At 37.3% G+C, this 16,487-nt stretch overlaps 2 protein-coding genes across 2 annotated transcripts; both read left to right on the top strand.

Annotated features, from left to right (window-relative positions):
• The first annotated feature begins 2,230 nt into the window (after nucleotides 1-2,230).
• Nucleotides 2,231-6,277, top strand: LOC110064103 (cerberus-like). Its single transcript, XM_020771104.2, has 2 exons — nucleotides 2,231-2,578; nucleotides 4,458-6,277. The coding sequence occupies exons 1-2, from the start codon at nucleotides 2,478-2,480 to the stop codon at nucleotides 4,915-4,917; spliced, it is 561 nt and encodes a 186-aa protein (XP_020626763.1). The 5' UTR covers nucleotides 2,231-2,477; the 3' UTR covers nucleotides 4,918-6,277.
• A 2,654-nt stretch (nucleotides 6,278-8,931) lies between these two features.
• LOC110064250 (uncharacterized) lies at nucleotides 8,932-16,487 on the top strand. Its single transcript, XM_020771269.2, has 4 exons — nucleotides 8,932-9,783; nucleotides 10,447-10,762; nucleotides 11,498-11,735; nucleotides 12,402-16,487. Exons 1-4 carry the CDS (start codon nucleotides 9,012-9,014, stop codon nucleotides 12,774-12,776), a joined length of 1,701 nt encoding a protein of 566 aa, XP_020626928.2. The 5' UTR covers nucleotides 8,932-9,011; the 3' UTR covers nucleotides 12,777-16,487.

Raw genomic sequence — 16,487 nt, 5'->3', positions numbered from 1 at the left:
CTAGCGAAAACGTGTTTGTAAATGTCCTCTCTGGGTGGGTTACGAAAATATTATATACTTCTATTTAATATATTTTGTCATAATTCTTCCTCACAATAACGATATTAACTGAGGAACATCGTTAGCCTTACAGGTTGGGTTACTGTTTTCGTCGTTTTCACCCGTAAATCAGTACCTTCCAAAAAAAAAAGGTTTCAAGCCTTCATTCATTGAGAGATCTTTTCATATTGAGCTATAGCCTGCGAGCAGGCTTCTCTGTTAGGATGTGGTTTGTTTTGGCTTGTGAAGTAGCGCAACACAGTGGAATTGGACATACTTCGTCAGTCTTTTTCCTCTCTTCCGTTTTCCATTTGCCATCTAATTGCCTATTTAACCAATCATTTTCAGGCGAACAAATCTAAAGAAAACATTTTTAGGAATCTAAATTTGCAGTCGACTGGGATGGGAGGATTACTTTTTCATCTGAAAGGTAATGCAATTGTTAAATTTTATACGTTGATAGTATGTTTCAAAGTTGATAAAGATCTTTCGCATAAGCAGCTCGTGGAAAGGAATTAAATTGCTTGCATCTTTTTATAACGCCGGCACGGAGTCTGAATAATTACTAAAAATAACCATTTGCTTAAGCATCCACACAACCATATGTAAACAGAAATGTAAGACGTGGGTTGATAACAAATCAGATGGTACATAAACTGCCCCCGTGCTTTGCAAAATAACAAAAATAATTGTATTTCGTTTTCTAGCAATTGAACAGAATCGCTCCATACGCAAATGTTTGGTGGTACAAATTCCAATAAGGAGAGATCTTAATTTTATTCGGAAGGACCTAAACTGAAACGCCAACCTTTATCGTATAAATGCGCATTTGATCATCATGGAATAAAACATGTATAGTACGGATAAACAGGGAATTTGGAAATGATCTTTCCAGATGTCAGGCAGATTAAAACTATTTGCAACGGCCGCCAAAATTGAGACTTAAACAGAATTTGAGGCCATGAACTTGGCAGTACCAAATGGTTATTCTACCAGCTACCGACCATTGACAGCGAGAGATATCCTGAACGTTCTTGGAGCAACTGACTTTGACATGAGGAACTCAGACACATAAGCAATGTCTTTCGCGTTTATGTAGTTTCAAAGATGCATTTACTCGTCAAATAATTGGAAAACGCAGACTGCTCAACATCGAATTCCGCTTTAAAGGGGATAAACCTAGGAAACTATTATCCCGACTTTGACTAACATGTAAATGATGAAGAAAGCTCGGTTATCCAATAATTTAACTGATGCAAACATGATCTTTCTATATTTACAAACGCTGCAAAAAAACATGGTGCTCCAGCGATTTGTCGTAAACCATAGTTATTATCAGCAATTTTTCTACGGAATTTCAGCCATTTATTTTTAAAAAGATAAACAAATATTGAAGTTTCGAAGGCATCGTTTTACACTTAGCTATTTCCTTATGCCGGTTGATTTATCTAGGTTAAACACTCACAATGACAAACGTAGTATTTGAAAACTTATTGTGTTCTTTTCTATTAACGACCCATCACGGATTTAGCAGGAACATTTCCAATTATTAGCCTGAAAAGGGCTGGCGCAATTCACAATTTTGTATCCGCTAAAAGATACGATCTGGGACGTTTAAAATGATTTGTTTTAGGAGGTCTTTAAGAACAAAAGGATGCCTCCAATAGAACACACAAAAGGGTTACGTCAAATCTGTTATTCCTGTACGTAAGAAGCAGAGAACGTTTTTTAATTAACAAAGTTTCTACGCACGTTGCGAATGGCAAACGGAAATGTTTACAACGCAAAGTATTGAGCAACAATAACGTGTTCCTCTCCTCCCTCAGTCCGTTAAGAAATTACAGGATACAAAATAATAACGTTATGCCTGTGAATCAGCATTTCGCCAAGAAACAACAGCTTTTTTGTTTATGGTAAAATTATAACAATTTTAATCTATCAACTGAAAACATCCTTAACATGCGAGCGCCAGAAAGATAGCTTCCGTCATTAAATAAATCAAGAACTTTTCACCATTTAATATTGTTTTCCAATTCGCGTGGGCAGCAAAGAACAGGCAAAATTAGATCTGAACGATTTGTTTGATATCTTAATTTAACAACATCCTGTACTATAGATGCAAAAATAAATTTTCGCTGTGGAAATTTAAAGACAAGACAACAAGAAAACGAAAATAGGTATAATCTTTAAAAAGAAGCACGGCAAGCAAGCATTCTGTCGACTTCTTTTTGTTTTTTTACACTGCAAGTCAGCGTGTCGCGTGATATCGTGCGACGTGTGTTTTGCTGCAATGTGTGTATTAGTGTGCTACGTTTTACATTCGGCGTTATGTGTGGGTGCTGACGGAGGTGAATAAGCCAGTACACTCGCTCTCGACGTTTGCTCTTGGCGTTGTCAGACGGACGTGACGAGCACAATTATCGCGGTATGTCAAAGAGATGAATTGCTATATATTTAGCCTTTCGCCTGCCAAGAAAGCCAAACATGAAAGCGAAGAGCTTCTTTTTTCAAAAGTGGTGACTTCCTTCTTCTTAGCCAAGTAAGTAAAACAAAACCATGACGAAGAAAAATCTTCCATTTCACTTTCCATTATTTTTAGTGCACTGTCTCCACTGAATTCAATCGTAAGTTCATATCACGCTTTTCGGAATTGATCCGGCAACATTCCCATTCCGCCCATTTTTTGTGAAAAAGGCAGACAGCACTAGGAGAAACAGCGTTCTTTTCCTTGGATTTTCTTAACTTAACCGTTTAGTACGGATAGCCTTTACTGGTATCTGCGTGATGTGTTTGACTAGTGTCTCTCATATTCCGGCTGATCAAGTTGAGTATCGAATGCAATCCTTGCCCTCCTTCTTCTATCAGAAGAAAAACACTGGTTTATATTACTTCCACATACACTTAAACCATCTTGACTTATTCTGTAGATCTCTTGACGGGACCCGCTTATGTTTGGCACGTAAACCTAGAGACTATCGGGTCAAAGTTGCAAGAGCCACGGTCAGCATTGAGAAGTATTCATGATTCCTTAAAAAGGGAAATATTTTTGGACTTCAATGGTGATTGAGGATGTTTACTTTTTTAAAAAATTTCAGTTTGGGAGTGTATTAGCAGAACATAAAAAGTTTTACTATAGCACTTTGACAACACACAGTCGTTTTCTTTGAGGGATCACTCGTCTTCATTGTGCCGTATTGTCTATTTATCTTAATAGAAGTAGTTCAGTTTTAGCTTAATTTCTCCGATGTACTCCGCTCATTCACAGTCTTATTGAGAATCTAAGACTGAAACGCTTTACTTTTAAGGGTAAACATATTGATAACAGATGACACAATTCTAATCTACCCGATTGATATGAAGACTGTTTTCCTGAAAGTGTTATACTCTCTCTTGTTCTCTAAATTTTGCAATTTTATTGTAACTTTACATTTTTGCTTAGAATACTGCAGTCGGTAATTAATTCATTGCGACATATATGTTTCAAGATACGCCTACAGAATTCTCATTCTACAAGTTCAGGTCTTGTGCGGAAATTACTTAAAATGTAAAATGCTCATTTCGCAATTAACACACTATTCCTTACTGAAATAAGAATATACTAGGCCAGTTCGTGCACCAAATGACAACTTTCTAAAGACGTGAACAGTAAACTCTTCGGCTAAGTTCGTGCGTTTTAGCGAGAAAAAGGCGAAACGCACATCGGAAGTTGTGTTTTCTTGATTTTTTTTTTATCCCGCCTTTGTTCTTATAAGGCTATAGATGTGATGATCCAGAAGTAACAAAATATAACTGAGAAGTTTACTTCGCTCATATTTGGAACTAAACGAACACTGAGGAAAGTTCGGTCAACAAGACTTTGACTTTGACTTTTATTATTATTATTATTATTATTATTATTATTATTTACGTGGGAAAGTCATTAGTTCAAAAGCAACTAATCAAGTCGCAAGCTTCAATTTATTTGAACAGTGTGCAAGAGCAGAAAAATAATTAAACTATGTTTGAACGCAGCAAAGGATTTTATTTCTGCAGTGGTAAATGCTGCCGCTCTCAATACCAAAGTACCAAGTGAAAACTTGATTAACTCCTTATCGAGATTAGGTAACCAAAATTTCAGCACTAAAAGAAGGTTCAATTATATCTTGCAAGAAACAGGCCGCGACATTCGATATATCAGTATTCTAACATGGCTCCGAGGCTTTCGGGACAAAGTTATACAGGCGTTTGAAACGCCTGTATTTGGTGGTGTTTTCTTTGTATCCAAGTGTCCTTTAGGAATTGAGAGACAAAAGAAACTTAGAAAATTTGCAATTTTGACCAGAAAGCCTAGGAGCCATTTTAGAATATTGAAATATCGAACGTGGCCTTTGGCCTCAACCTTCAGCCGACTGACTGAGCGATGTCTTATTCTTTCATAGCTCAGTTTTCTTGACAATTTTTAACATGCAAGCTTCAGAAAGTGGCAGACTCAGCTTTGCAACTTTAGTTACCTTGATGCTGATGGCTTCACAAGCCTCAACAACTAAAGCTTCAGGTTTGCAGCAGCTGCTGAAATCAAACGCAGGTACCGAGCTTTCGTTATCAGGACAAGACATTGAACAGCCTTGGTGTAGAATGAAGCCTCTTCCACAGAAAGTTCGCAGACGTGGGTGTGAAACAGCGACTATTATGAACAATTTGTGCTATGGTCAGTGCCGTTCGTTTTATGTTCCGCATCGCAAGGGTTATTTCGAGTCGTGTTCGTTTTGCACTCCCATCAATTCTACGACGGAAAATGTTGTGTTGAGTTGCCCATCTAAGACAAAGAAGCAAGTTGTTAAAAAAGTTAAAATCATCACAGCCTGTAGCTGCCGTGTGTGTGGTCAGAAGTATATTTGAAGTACTGTATTGGATGTAATAGCGCTGGAGACCGTAAATAATTCATTTTTACCATTACTATCCTTCTATTTATCTTAAGACCATGCGGAGACATTGATAAGTCAAACATTATGTATTGTATACGGTGTTATCAGTGGTAACACCGTAATATAGTTTAATGTATTAATATGTAAAATGAAGTTATACTGGTATGAATTTTATAAAAATTTCAACAGACATTGTTAAAACACAAACACACTTTGCAGTTAAAAATTTCATCGATGTAATCTAGTACTACACAGAACAGGAATTCTCAAACTCCCCGCTTTCTCGACTCAAATCATTTTTCCTTGGATATGCGTTTATCCATGCAAGATGAAAATAAGAAAATTAAAAGTAAAGAAAAATGCGTTTCGACATCTTCAAGATGTCTTTGTCGGGTTTCAAAATGCGAAGGTCAGAGTTCGTGCGTAATTGAAAAAGCACACTATGTTAAATATGTGAAAAAGCGAAAATAATAAAGTGACAAGGAGAAGTGTTTTCCGAAAGCCTTATAGATATATAAGCTTAACGGGTTTCGATTCATGTTAAGCAAACTGTGTCAGTAAAGCAAGCTTTAGAAAAAACTTGTTAAAATATTTGCCAAGTTCGCCGGTGAATTTCCACTTTAGAACGTTAACATTGATTTACTAGATAACTTAAAAACAATCGATTTGGCTCAGCGGAAAGGGACAACGGATGAAACATCAGGTTCTCAATATGTCAGGGATCTAAGGGACGGACCACTATTTTTTGAGGGGAGGGAGGGTTGGACAATTTTCTGGGGCATGAAATTTTTCTCTCAACTTTAGGTTGCGCATGATTATTTTTCGTGGGCAATAGTTTCTGCTGAAGAATTTTTTAACTTCAAAAATCAAAATGATAGTAGAAAGCACTTGCCAATTTTTTTCTCTGCACGGTTATTTTTTCAGCCGTTTTGGCTGTGCAAAATTTTTTTTGGGAAATTGCTCACCCCCCCTCCCTCCAAAAAATAATAGTCCGTCCCTAAATCACATCCCCCTCCCCCACCCCGAGGTAAATGGGTTGTCGTGGAAAGCACACTGGACACAAACCGTTTCTCCACTCAGTTCTTAACCATAACAGTAAACAATCGAAATAACAAATCCCTAACTATTGTGTCTACCTATTACCTGGGCACTACTTTCGTAGATGAAACTAATTAAGCTTATAATTCAAGATCACCTCTCCTTAGGTATAATTTTTTTCATGCCAATCATGAAGTCTTGTTCACTGCATGCATTATTATTTGTAAGACTGTTCTAAGCAAGTAAACGAATAAAAACGGGCATTTAACAAAGATCATCCATAAAATAAAATAAAAGACTTTATTTAACCTGAAAGGCCAATCGGTGATCACTGGATCACTGGCATTAACTGGCGATCAGCATTTACATATAAAATACAGCTATTCATAAAAGTGTACTTTAAATACTAAACACTTACACTAAAAATTACAGCCATTCTGGAGATTATGTAAAAACAAGCATTTAAAAAGAAGAGCAACAACAAGAAACAAACAAGCAAAAAGCTTACAAGGAGGTAATGAAACCTACTTGAGCGATTTCTCCGGAATTTGGGTTACACGCTTTGAGTTGAGTTTATAAATAAGTTTAGTTCAGCCATGTTTCGCAATTTGCCGAACCACAAATAAGCGTATACCTACCAGCTTCATTTAGCCGTTTATAAAACAATCAAGGCCCGTAATCGACTTACCTTTAGTGTTCTACTTCCTTCTTTCTTCTTCTTAGCCTGAATGTATCGAAAGCAGTGTCAAAGCTTAGCAGTTTCGGATTATTTTGAAGAAATTCGAGATAGCGATGGCGAATTATTAACGGCGATTACCTGCGAGGCCAAACTTCATATCACGTGTGTGGTCTAGCAGCCGCGTTTTTGGCGGGAAAGGCGCGAAAATGTTAATAATGGTAATAGGACTGAGTGGAGTCCAATTCGGTGTGTAATCATACGAGTGATTAACAAAATCGGACGACCGCGAAGCGGGAGTCCAATTAGTGAATCACGAGTATGATTACAGACTGAAATGGACGACACGATGTCCTGTTACCAATTAATCAAAACTATGACAAAATTCGAGAAACAAACAAACCATCGATTGATCGCTGAAGATTAAACATCGTTATGAATGCTGAAAAACACAACAGTTTACTCAACTAATTATATAGCTCCATCGAAATCCAATATTGCCAACAGATCTATTTTTATTAATTTTTGCAAACTGTCCAAATTTAAAATAAATTGGATAGTTCTTGCTCGAACGTTTAGTTTAGCTTTGAACAAACTGTCCAATTTGAGAAAAATCTGGATACTTTCCATCAACCAATGAAATGTCAAGATAAATAAAAGAACCGAGTGTTGGCTAAGTTTTCTTATGTTTTGATAATGACGGAATTTCAAGACTTTTCTCTCCACCTTTTTGACGTCTAAACTTTCAAATGGAGTCTTCAGCTAGGTTTCCAGAGGTAGATGCTACTGATTTACTTGAGATGAGGAGAATAATCAGAACAAGAACACTCAAAGAAGCAAAAAACCTGCGTTAAAGTGTTTGACCTGTGACGTACTGAGCAAAGCGAAGTGAGAAATACTGTACTTTAGACGATAAAATATTTGCCTTGTTCATCTGTTTTTGGATCCTATATAATTAATAGGTAATAGGACTAAATGCTTGTCCAATTTGGAAATAATTGGATTCAAAAAATTCCTCGGACTGCAAATTGGACTTGGCCTACAGCCTCGTCCAATTTTGGCTGTCTTCGGAATTTTTTTCATCCAATTATTTCCAAATTGGACAGCATGTAGTCCTATTACATAAACAAAGTCCACCGCAACAGCGCGCGCAAAATGACGTGTACTGTCCAATTACAAGCATGACGCGTATACACTGTCCAATTAATGCTCAAATCGGGCTGCTGATAGCCAATCACGTACGAGAATTTTGTTACAGTTTTGATTAAGACGAATATTCCGCTCAAAGTTCTAGCAATGAGTGCAAAAATTATTTACTAAAAATCCACGCATAGCACGGTAACTTTGGGAATGCTATTTAAAACAACTCACTTTTGCTCATTTCTTTAAGTGACCTCGCGATTAAATTCTCAAGCATTCTCGAGAAAGTTAGTGTCAAACTTCTCAAGAATGCCGGCAGAGCATGTGTTATTGTGTTTTCATGAACTAACGCGAAACGTCTGTTTTTATTGAAATATGGATCACTTGAAGCCCAGTTTTCTCTCGCAGGGTCAGTTTGAGAGCTTAAGTCTCGACAAGTTCTTTTTAACTGTATTCAAAATATTACCATGCCATGAGGTTTTTTTGGTAACTTAATTTTTGCCATTATTGCTCGAATTAGAATGTTCTGCGGAAATTATCCTTAAAATTTGTTTATGGTTATCCTCGATAGGGTGTTGTTCTATAAAAAGACATTTAATACGCCAGAATCGAATGTCAAATAGTTTCCTTCAAATGAAATTTCCGAATATTCTGACCTCCTATAGATCAAGCACTAACACGAGGGACATTTACTTGAATCATAGCTCCTTCTTGAATGGATCACTATTAGAAAATTTTGTGCTTGACTAAACCACTAAACCCTGTTAACACGCCAGATTTCTGTGGCCGGTGGTGACTAGATTAACGAGGTTTCACCGCCCATGACTTTTATCCTTACGTTGCTGACGATCCACTCCCTTTAAAACATTTTTTCACCTCAAATTCGAATAAGTTTGCCCTCTTACAAGTTGAAAAGACATGTTATTGTCAGGTTTTTTTTATTTGTCAACCGATTTTTGTTGAGTATTTTTGCTGGAACGGCGTGTTTTTCTTTAATCAAAAAAAATGAATAAAATAAAAACGTTCTGGGGCCTATGCCACTCCCGCTTAGCCCGCCAAACACAGCCGCGCAATGGCTGTAGGACTGGAAAGTATGTCAAGCTTGCAAAGCATTCTGGTCTGTGTGTTACTTTCTGTAAGAACTTTCAACATTTTCTCCGACCACTTGGTGATTTTTCCTTCTTGCTGTTTCTTTCTTGAGGTTCTTTCCTTAAATGTCAGAAAAAAGTCGGATGGCAGTCTTACGTTGCTTCAACTGCGATCACACGGGAAGGAGACACGAGGATTTCTTCAACATAACTAAAATTCACCCGTCATTTGCGGCGAAAGCGAGCAACCCAGAAAGTGACGAGGCCGGTCAAGACGAATCTCTGAAAGGAAAAGCTTTTCTTGTTTGCGGCGATTGTGTTTACGATCGCCTTCAAGAATGCCAGAGCTGTGCTAAAAAGGCTCCTCTGTGTATGTTTAAAATTGCAGAGTGGTTCTGTGACAAGAAAAATCGGAATTGTATCGATTGTGCTGCAACTTTTGAGGCGCTTGGACTTTTTCAGACCGGCTATCATTCCAGTGTGATCATACGCCAGTGCTCGGTTTGTCGTCATTTTAAATATTTACCATCTTTCATCAGCTGGAACAAACACAAACCTCACGATACTTTGAAGGATTGCTTCGAGTGTCAACTCCGTCGGGATATCGTGCAATACAAGAGGGAACTTCGAGATCGGTACGAAGAAAAACTTCAGCAAGAACCGGGGTTGGGTGATGACAGCCAACCGCCCAGGACAGGTGGCATTAAAGCAGTGGCGCAACAGGGCGCGACGTATGCGTCAGTTGTTACGAAAGGATTTACTGATAGTAAGCTTAAATCTTCCTCTTCAACGAGTGAAAATGGTCAGTTAAGGACTGGTGAAATCGCAACGCAATTGAGTGTTCCCAGAGAAAGTGGACTTCACACAAAGGGGAAATGTATCAACACCGGTTTGGAAGGTAAGTAGCAGTGTTTGAATCTCTTTTGCAATTTTGCTGACGCACTGTATTTGTTTCGTAGTGTTTGTGATTTTCTTCGATCACCTGATTAATTTTCTTTTATCCCACCAGAGACAACATCTAAGTTGTGTGTTATGTTATTTTAAGGACTTGTCTAGTGATAGAAATATTTGAAGTTTGTTTTTATTGTCGATCAAATATTGATTGTCTCCAGTGCAGGTGACAAAATATCAAGCTTAAACATGCAGACTTCAAAATTGCCTTAGGAGAACCGTATTTTTCTCGCTTTTTTTGAACTGGAAAATTGTTTATAACCTAATCATTGTGGGTAATCGTTACTTCCGGTGAGCAGACTTCCGTCCAGTGCAAACTTCCGTCCAGCTGCAAAGTAGTGTCAATTGCACTTTTATAGACGTTTAAAACTCCATCCTCAGGGAAATCTAATTTTCGTATGCTATGTGCATGAACCGTACATTGCATTTCAAGTTAAGATTGCTCCTCTTCTTCACTCTATCAATTTATATACTGGCACTGATGTTAGTAACTTTCAAAGTAACCATGGGATTTAATGGTATTACCAAATAATTAATAGCAAACAGATTACATTGAAGTTGTACAAGATCAATTTGTTAACTTAGGCCAACTGACCTTGTTGTTTTGCAGAGTCATTTTGCACCAAAGTTCTCCAAGCTCTAAAGACATCATTTAGCCAACTGGAGGAGAAAACTAAGCTGGAACTTAAGCTCCTACAATCTGATCCTCAGTTTTGGCAGGTTGCCTTAAGAGACAAACTACTGCGAGTTTCGCAGCTATTTTCTAGTCAGGCAACAGACCAGATTCATTTCAATGATGCCGAGTCACGCTGGGCTTATCTTGGCACCTACACGGCAGCTCATGCCACCTTGATTCATGCAACTGTTACATCAGGTCGATTTGAACCTCTGACAGAATTTGTGAAGAAGGCCCACAAAAAGGAGAGGTCAGTGATATAAACTTACACTGCAGTAAGAATACAAGAAAATGAAAAAATTCCCGAACAAGCATGCTGTGGATGTGACGTGGTTGAAAGCTACATTTATATATAAAAAATATTGTTAAAATAAAACAAAAATATAATATACATATAAATTTAAACATATAATTGAAATGTAAACAGGCACACTAAAACTTTGGTGACATCAATCATTCCCAGAGGCTGCAATCCTTTTGGTCAGCACCAAGCATGAGGACCTCTGGCTAAGCCACCATCACTCACCATGGTTGTTCTCTCCACCCTTGTCTACATTCAAACAGGAAGTGGGATTTTCTAAGGGTTTTTGATATTGTCTACTCAGGGCTGTCAATAAGGGCTGTAACCCTTAACACCTGCTATGGCTGAGTATGCATTAGGGACCCGTGATGCTACAAGTGAACTTGCCTATGTAGTTGATATAATTCACTCGAAAGGTAACAAGTTTGTTATGGATGTGAAGATCAAGGTTACAGGTGACTCAAAACTTAATGACAGCCCTATAGGATGTTGTGTTTCCAGTAAAAACTAAATGCACAGGCACTCAGGGCAAGGTTGGGCTGGTTAATAGTTACATGAAGTGTGCTGGACTTGCGATTAAGTGGTGCAGCATACTAACCATATTTTTCTGTGACTGCCAATGCTCACATGTACACAATATACCTGTAGATCGCATGGCTGACTAGATAATACTGTTCTTTGCAGATTGCATGTCTGCTGTCTTGGTGCAGGACCTGGTAGTGAGATTCTAGGTCTCCATCAGCTGCTTCCACCCTGCACTGAGTGGTTATTGCTGGATAACTGTGAGCAGTGGGCCCACACAGCTCAGATTCTGTTGCAAGATGTCAGTGATGTACCTTTCCGTTATGGTGCCTTTGACATTTGCAGCAACCAAGGTCGAGGGCGTAGAGGAAACCTAACACCAAACTATGCTTTCAAAAAGGTGAGTAGTGACTGTTGTCAATCCCAGCTTATATGTACATGTACAACTGTATATCATGCATCTTAGTTTTGTCTGCCAAAATTTTCCAGTGAAAAGCTGGAGATTTGTATCCTGGAAGTGCCAGAATTTTTGAAGATGACTTGACTGCTTCCAAAGACACCCAAAGAGTTCAGAAGAAGTTCCCAAGATATCCTAAGTCTGTCCTAAGTACCATTGTACCAATACTGTTACACGTTGTTGTTAACTTTTTTTTTTGTTTTCTCTTTTGTTTTTCTCTTTGGTTATTGTACCACTTGGGATGTCACAACTTTCATGCCAGAAGATGTTTTTAATCATCAGTGGGTTAAGTGGGTAAAAACAGGGTTCGTACAGGTCCTGGAAAACCTGGAAAGTCCTGGAATTTTATTGTGGCATTTTCCAGGACTTCAAAGTCCTGAAAAAAGGCTACCGTTCCTGGAATGTTCTGGAAATTTGTTAAACTCAAGTAAAAAATATGAAATGTATGTCAGACAGTAAGGAGAATTAACATTGAGATCTTGGGAGTGAAAGGGTTAATGTGAATTTTAGAGTCCTTGAAAAATCAATCTGAGTCCTGGAAATTTTAAAATAAACATTTTTAAATAACTCTTTTTTTCTTTCAATTTTCATTTTTCTTTCCTTCCTTAGGCCAAGTTGTTCCTGTTGGTGAAATTTGTCTCTGCAGTTCAGAATCTTCCAGGAGCATTCCAATATCTGGTGGACATTCTCAAACGAGCCACGCCAGGCTCCTTGTTTCTTTTTGTGGACAATGCACACATCCAAACCAAGAACTTCATTGAAGACTTGGTATTCCCTTCACGAGACAGTGTGGAACGTGAAGAGTACAAAGAAAATGAATCATTTAGACTGTACACTACATATGCAGAGTTGAACTCTGATCGTGAGGAGGGCTTAAAGTCTGCTGCTCTGTGTGAATGGGTGAGTCTTATGAGTTACTGGCTGGACAGGCATCCAATTCTGGACCTAAGGGTTAATGTCCATCTGGCTGTTAAAAAGGAGTGAGAGCTACAGACAACTCTAAAATAGGTATGAAAAAGAGAATTTGCAGTGCCAAAAGCACTTTTTCATCACTAATTTGCAGAAAGGAATTAGCTTAACTAAACTAATAACTTACTAACTAGTAACTTAAGATGATTTACTTTTTACTTTTTTACTCTAACTTATTTTGCTAAGTAGGGATTTTTGTTTTTATCTTTTCTTCAACCAAACAGGAATGGGAAAACTGTGTACATGTTAAGCTGTAGTCACAACATTTCCATTTTCAATTTAATCTTTTTATCCTGTGATAGTTGATCATTTTAGGGGAAAACAAGGTAGACCATGCTACTTAAATGATTCACTTGCATCAAAACAGGTTATCTTCAGGGTGCAATGAAAACCAATTTTCACGCTTGCCTTTCGGGCAAAATGTAAACTTCGTCTATCATGTACTAGCCTGAAAATCATTCTAACTAGCTCCCCCCCTCCCCCCCCCCCCCCAAAAAAAATTCAGCTCTAACAGTGCTTCAGTCTGTAATTTGAATTTCCTCAAAACATTCTTGCAAGAAATTTCACTTACCCATTTGGCAAGTGATGGACAGAATCCACTACCTCAGGTGGAAAATTTGCCAGCCCTGTGGCTATTATACAGGACTTTCTTAATTTTTTGCACACTGAGCTATATATAAAATTGAATTTATCCTATGCTTATCAGAAGATTCGAAAAGGCCTCAAAATGTCCCCCCAAAAAACAACAAAACAAACAAAACAAAAGGAAAAAACTATAATTATTTAACTATTTGAAAAAACAAATCTAATTTAGTGAGACTGCACAGTTGGATGTAATTCAATAATTATTACAGGGCTATCATTAAGTTTTTAAGTCACCTGTTGCCTTGATCTTCACACCTACAAAAACCGTGTTGCTTCATGGGTGAATTATATGAAATTTTTACTGCCTATGTTTACATGGCTAGTTTGCTGACAGTTTTAAGACCTAGGTTTGGCCAGGATGCATTGTGTACCGTGCAACACTGGAAACCAAATGGAAACCGCACTATCATGTTAACCAAAACAATAACAGACACGCAGAAATTGTCAAGATTAGGTCTTTAAGTCATTTCCCTTGACTGGAGCTTCACATTGCTCAAAATGCCATACATTTTGTTTTGAAAAACTGGAAAAAATGGAACACTTAACATGTACAGCAACAGGTATCATTCGGTGTTCACATACATACATATATATTTATCAAGTCATAATTAATGGCTATGAACAAAGTCAAGCCAAAATTTATTATTTAGCAACAGTTTACTGTGTCACGGTTTTACCTGTGGGTGAATTCAAAACTTGTTAATAGGTGCTGGTCACATTAGTTCTTTTAAACCATGGTAACAGCTCTGATAACCCTTTAATAGTGCCAGAATACAAAATTGATTCTCCATGATTGATTACCATGTAGTTGGGTTGATGTTCCTTATGAGAATTTGGCCATTGGTACATTGAGACCAAATCACAAGTCTGCAGACAGAACATTGTGATATGTACAATGTAGTCAGAAAAATTAGGTGTTGTTCACTGCTGGTATTTTAAGGGTTAATACTGTATTTTGTCCATGATGGTCAACCAATCAGAGCTCTTTTGCAATTTTGATTAATTATTTATAATCATAGTTTTTTTAAACTCAAAGTTACCATTCTTGGTGGCAAATTGATTTAACAAATTCAAAAATTAACAAACATTGTTGGCTTCGAAAAGGCAGCATTTATGAAGTAAGAGACAGAGACATTGCTTTTGCTTTTGTGTAGAAAATGAAATTAGCTATATAAATGCTGGTTTAATTACAGAAGTTGATAAGAAGTGGAAAGTGAAATTTAAAATCAGTGCAGAGGAAATGTTTTTACAGCTCTTGTTTGAAAAAAATTCTGCTAAATCAATTTGCCTCTAAAAATAGTTAAGTACTAAATTTTTATGAAAAAATTAAGAAAAAATATGTACATTTTGTAAGCTAAACAAAAAAGGGATATTGAGTTGTATTTATGTACAAAGGATCCCATAAACAGTGTAAAGTTGGAAACAAGTGGAACTCTTAACTGTTTTGTATTACCTACGGTACTACAGTCAAACCCCTATTAAGCAGCCACCCCTACATGTATTAAGCAGCTAGTAATCAAAGACATGATGAGGGCTTTTCTATTGTTTTTACCTCTAGCCCTTTTAAATGCCCACTATCCATTTCCTTGAAGGTGGCCATTTAATAGGGGTTCAAGTGTAGGTCAATATAAGCATTGCCTTAAACTGTTATGATAAGCTGAGTCCAGCAATATATACTTAACAAAGTTATAATACATGTTGAGGCCTCTCCTCTCTGCAGGGGTTTGGTTGGGTGTTCATTTTTAGAAAGCAGCTATGCAAACCTACTCCCACACCTCCTGCTTCCCCCTTTTATGTTGTTTTGTGCCAGACCCTGCACTTGCATAACTCTGCAGAATCTCTCAACCCTTAGAGCCTCTGTGGAGGAGAGGTGCTTTAGATAGTTTTGGTTTAATTTCAGTGGAATTTCTACTTTAAAAAAATACAATAGAAAAAACCGGAGGAGCAAAGAGTTAAGAATAATTGCATCTAAAATAAACAAAATCTAAAATAGTGTATTTAAGAACCACTAGAAGAGACATAAGATTTTATACTCTGAAATTTTTTGAGGTGATTTCCTTGTACCAGGATCAGAGCTCACAATTTGATTCTCATACTCATAGTCTAAATGTAGCTTTAATTAATAGTTCACAGTAATTTTTTAAGGGAATGAGTCAACTTCTCAGTGAAAAAAGATCCATTTAACAGTGGACTTGGGTTTGAGGTTTCTATCAGTTCATGCTTAGTTGGCAGGGGTGAAGTCCAGACAAAATCTTGATTGGTTCCTGTTTTTCGTTATAATGATTGAATGAGTTGGTAGAAGACCTGTTTTATGCACTCGCAGAGCGTATTGAAGTAAAATGAAAAAAAATCCAAATTACTTACCACACTCAAATGAAGTTAACTTTATCAGTTTTGATCAGTTCAGAAAGTCTGACTTTCAATGAGGCACACTTCTAAACTAATAGTAGTTTACTCACATTTTAACTTGTGACAATGGCTGAGGTTATTGCAAAACAAGGAAATCACCTTAAAGTTCAGAGAGTACCATAAGAAATGTGAGGAGGTCAATTGCTACTGAACAGACCATACTTGTGTTCTCGGTATAGGACTGGAACTAGCTTGCAACTGAGGCTAATGCGGGGAGTCTTTCCAAAATAATGTGAATGAGACAAATCTTTTTTCAATGATATTCCACCACATGAGCCTCCATTTTAAGCTAATTCCTGTTGAATATTGAATATGGCCTATTACAACCTCACCTGTGAGTATTCTTGCAAGTTACCAATGAATGCCATTAATTCTTGAATATTGTTGTTCTGCTAACTTTTCTTACGGTGCACTCCAAAGGATATCACTGACAAAATTTAAGCAGACCAGGTCCAAAATTTGTAAAGTTGCCTTTTGGCTATGACAAGAGCCATCAGGAGGAAAGATGAATGGAGTTAATTCATTTGACGGAAAGGGTATGAAAATAATTCAAGATTGGAAACTGAGGTTATGTGGTACTGTATGTACATGTGGTCTTTGTTTTTTGCTACCAGGCTGGGCTTTTGAAGTGAATTATAGCCTGTATAAATACAGTTTTATACACATTTGAAA

Source organism: Orbicella faveolata, unplaced genomic scaffold (assembly GCF_042242905.1).
Source record: "Orbicella faveolata isolate gen_17 unplaced genomic scaffold, um_ofav_v1 contig_36, whole genome shotgun sequence".
In the NCBI taxonomy this organism is placed as follows: domain Eukaryota; kingdom Metazoa; phylum Cnidaria; class Anthozoa; order Scleractinia; family Merulinidae; genus Orbicella; species Orbicella faveolata.
This window is presented reverse-complemented; position numbering and strand designations above follow the sequence as displayed.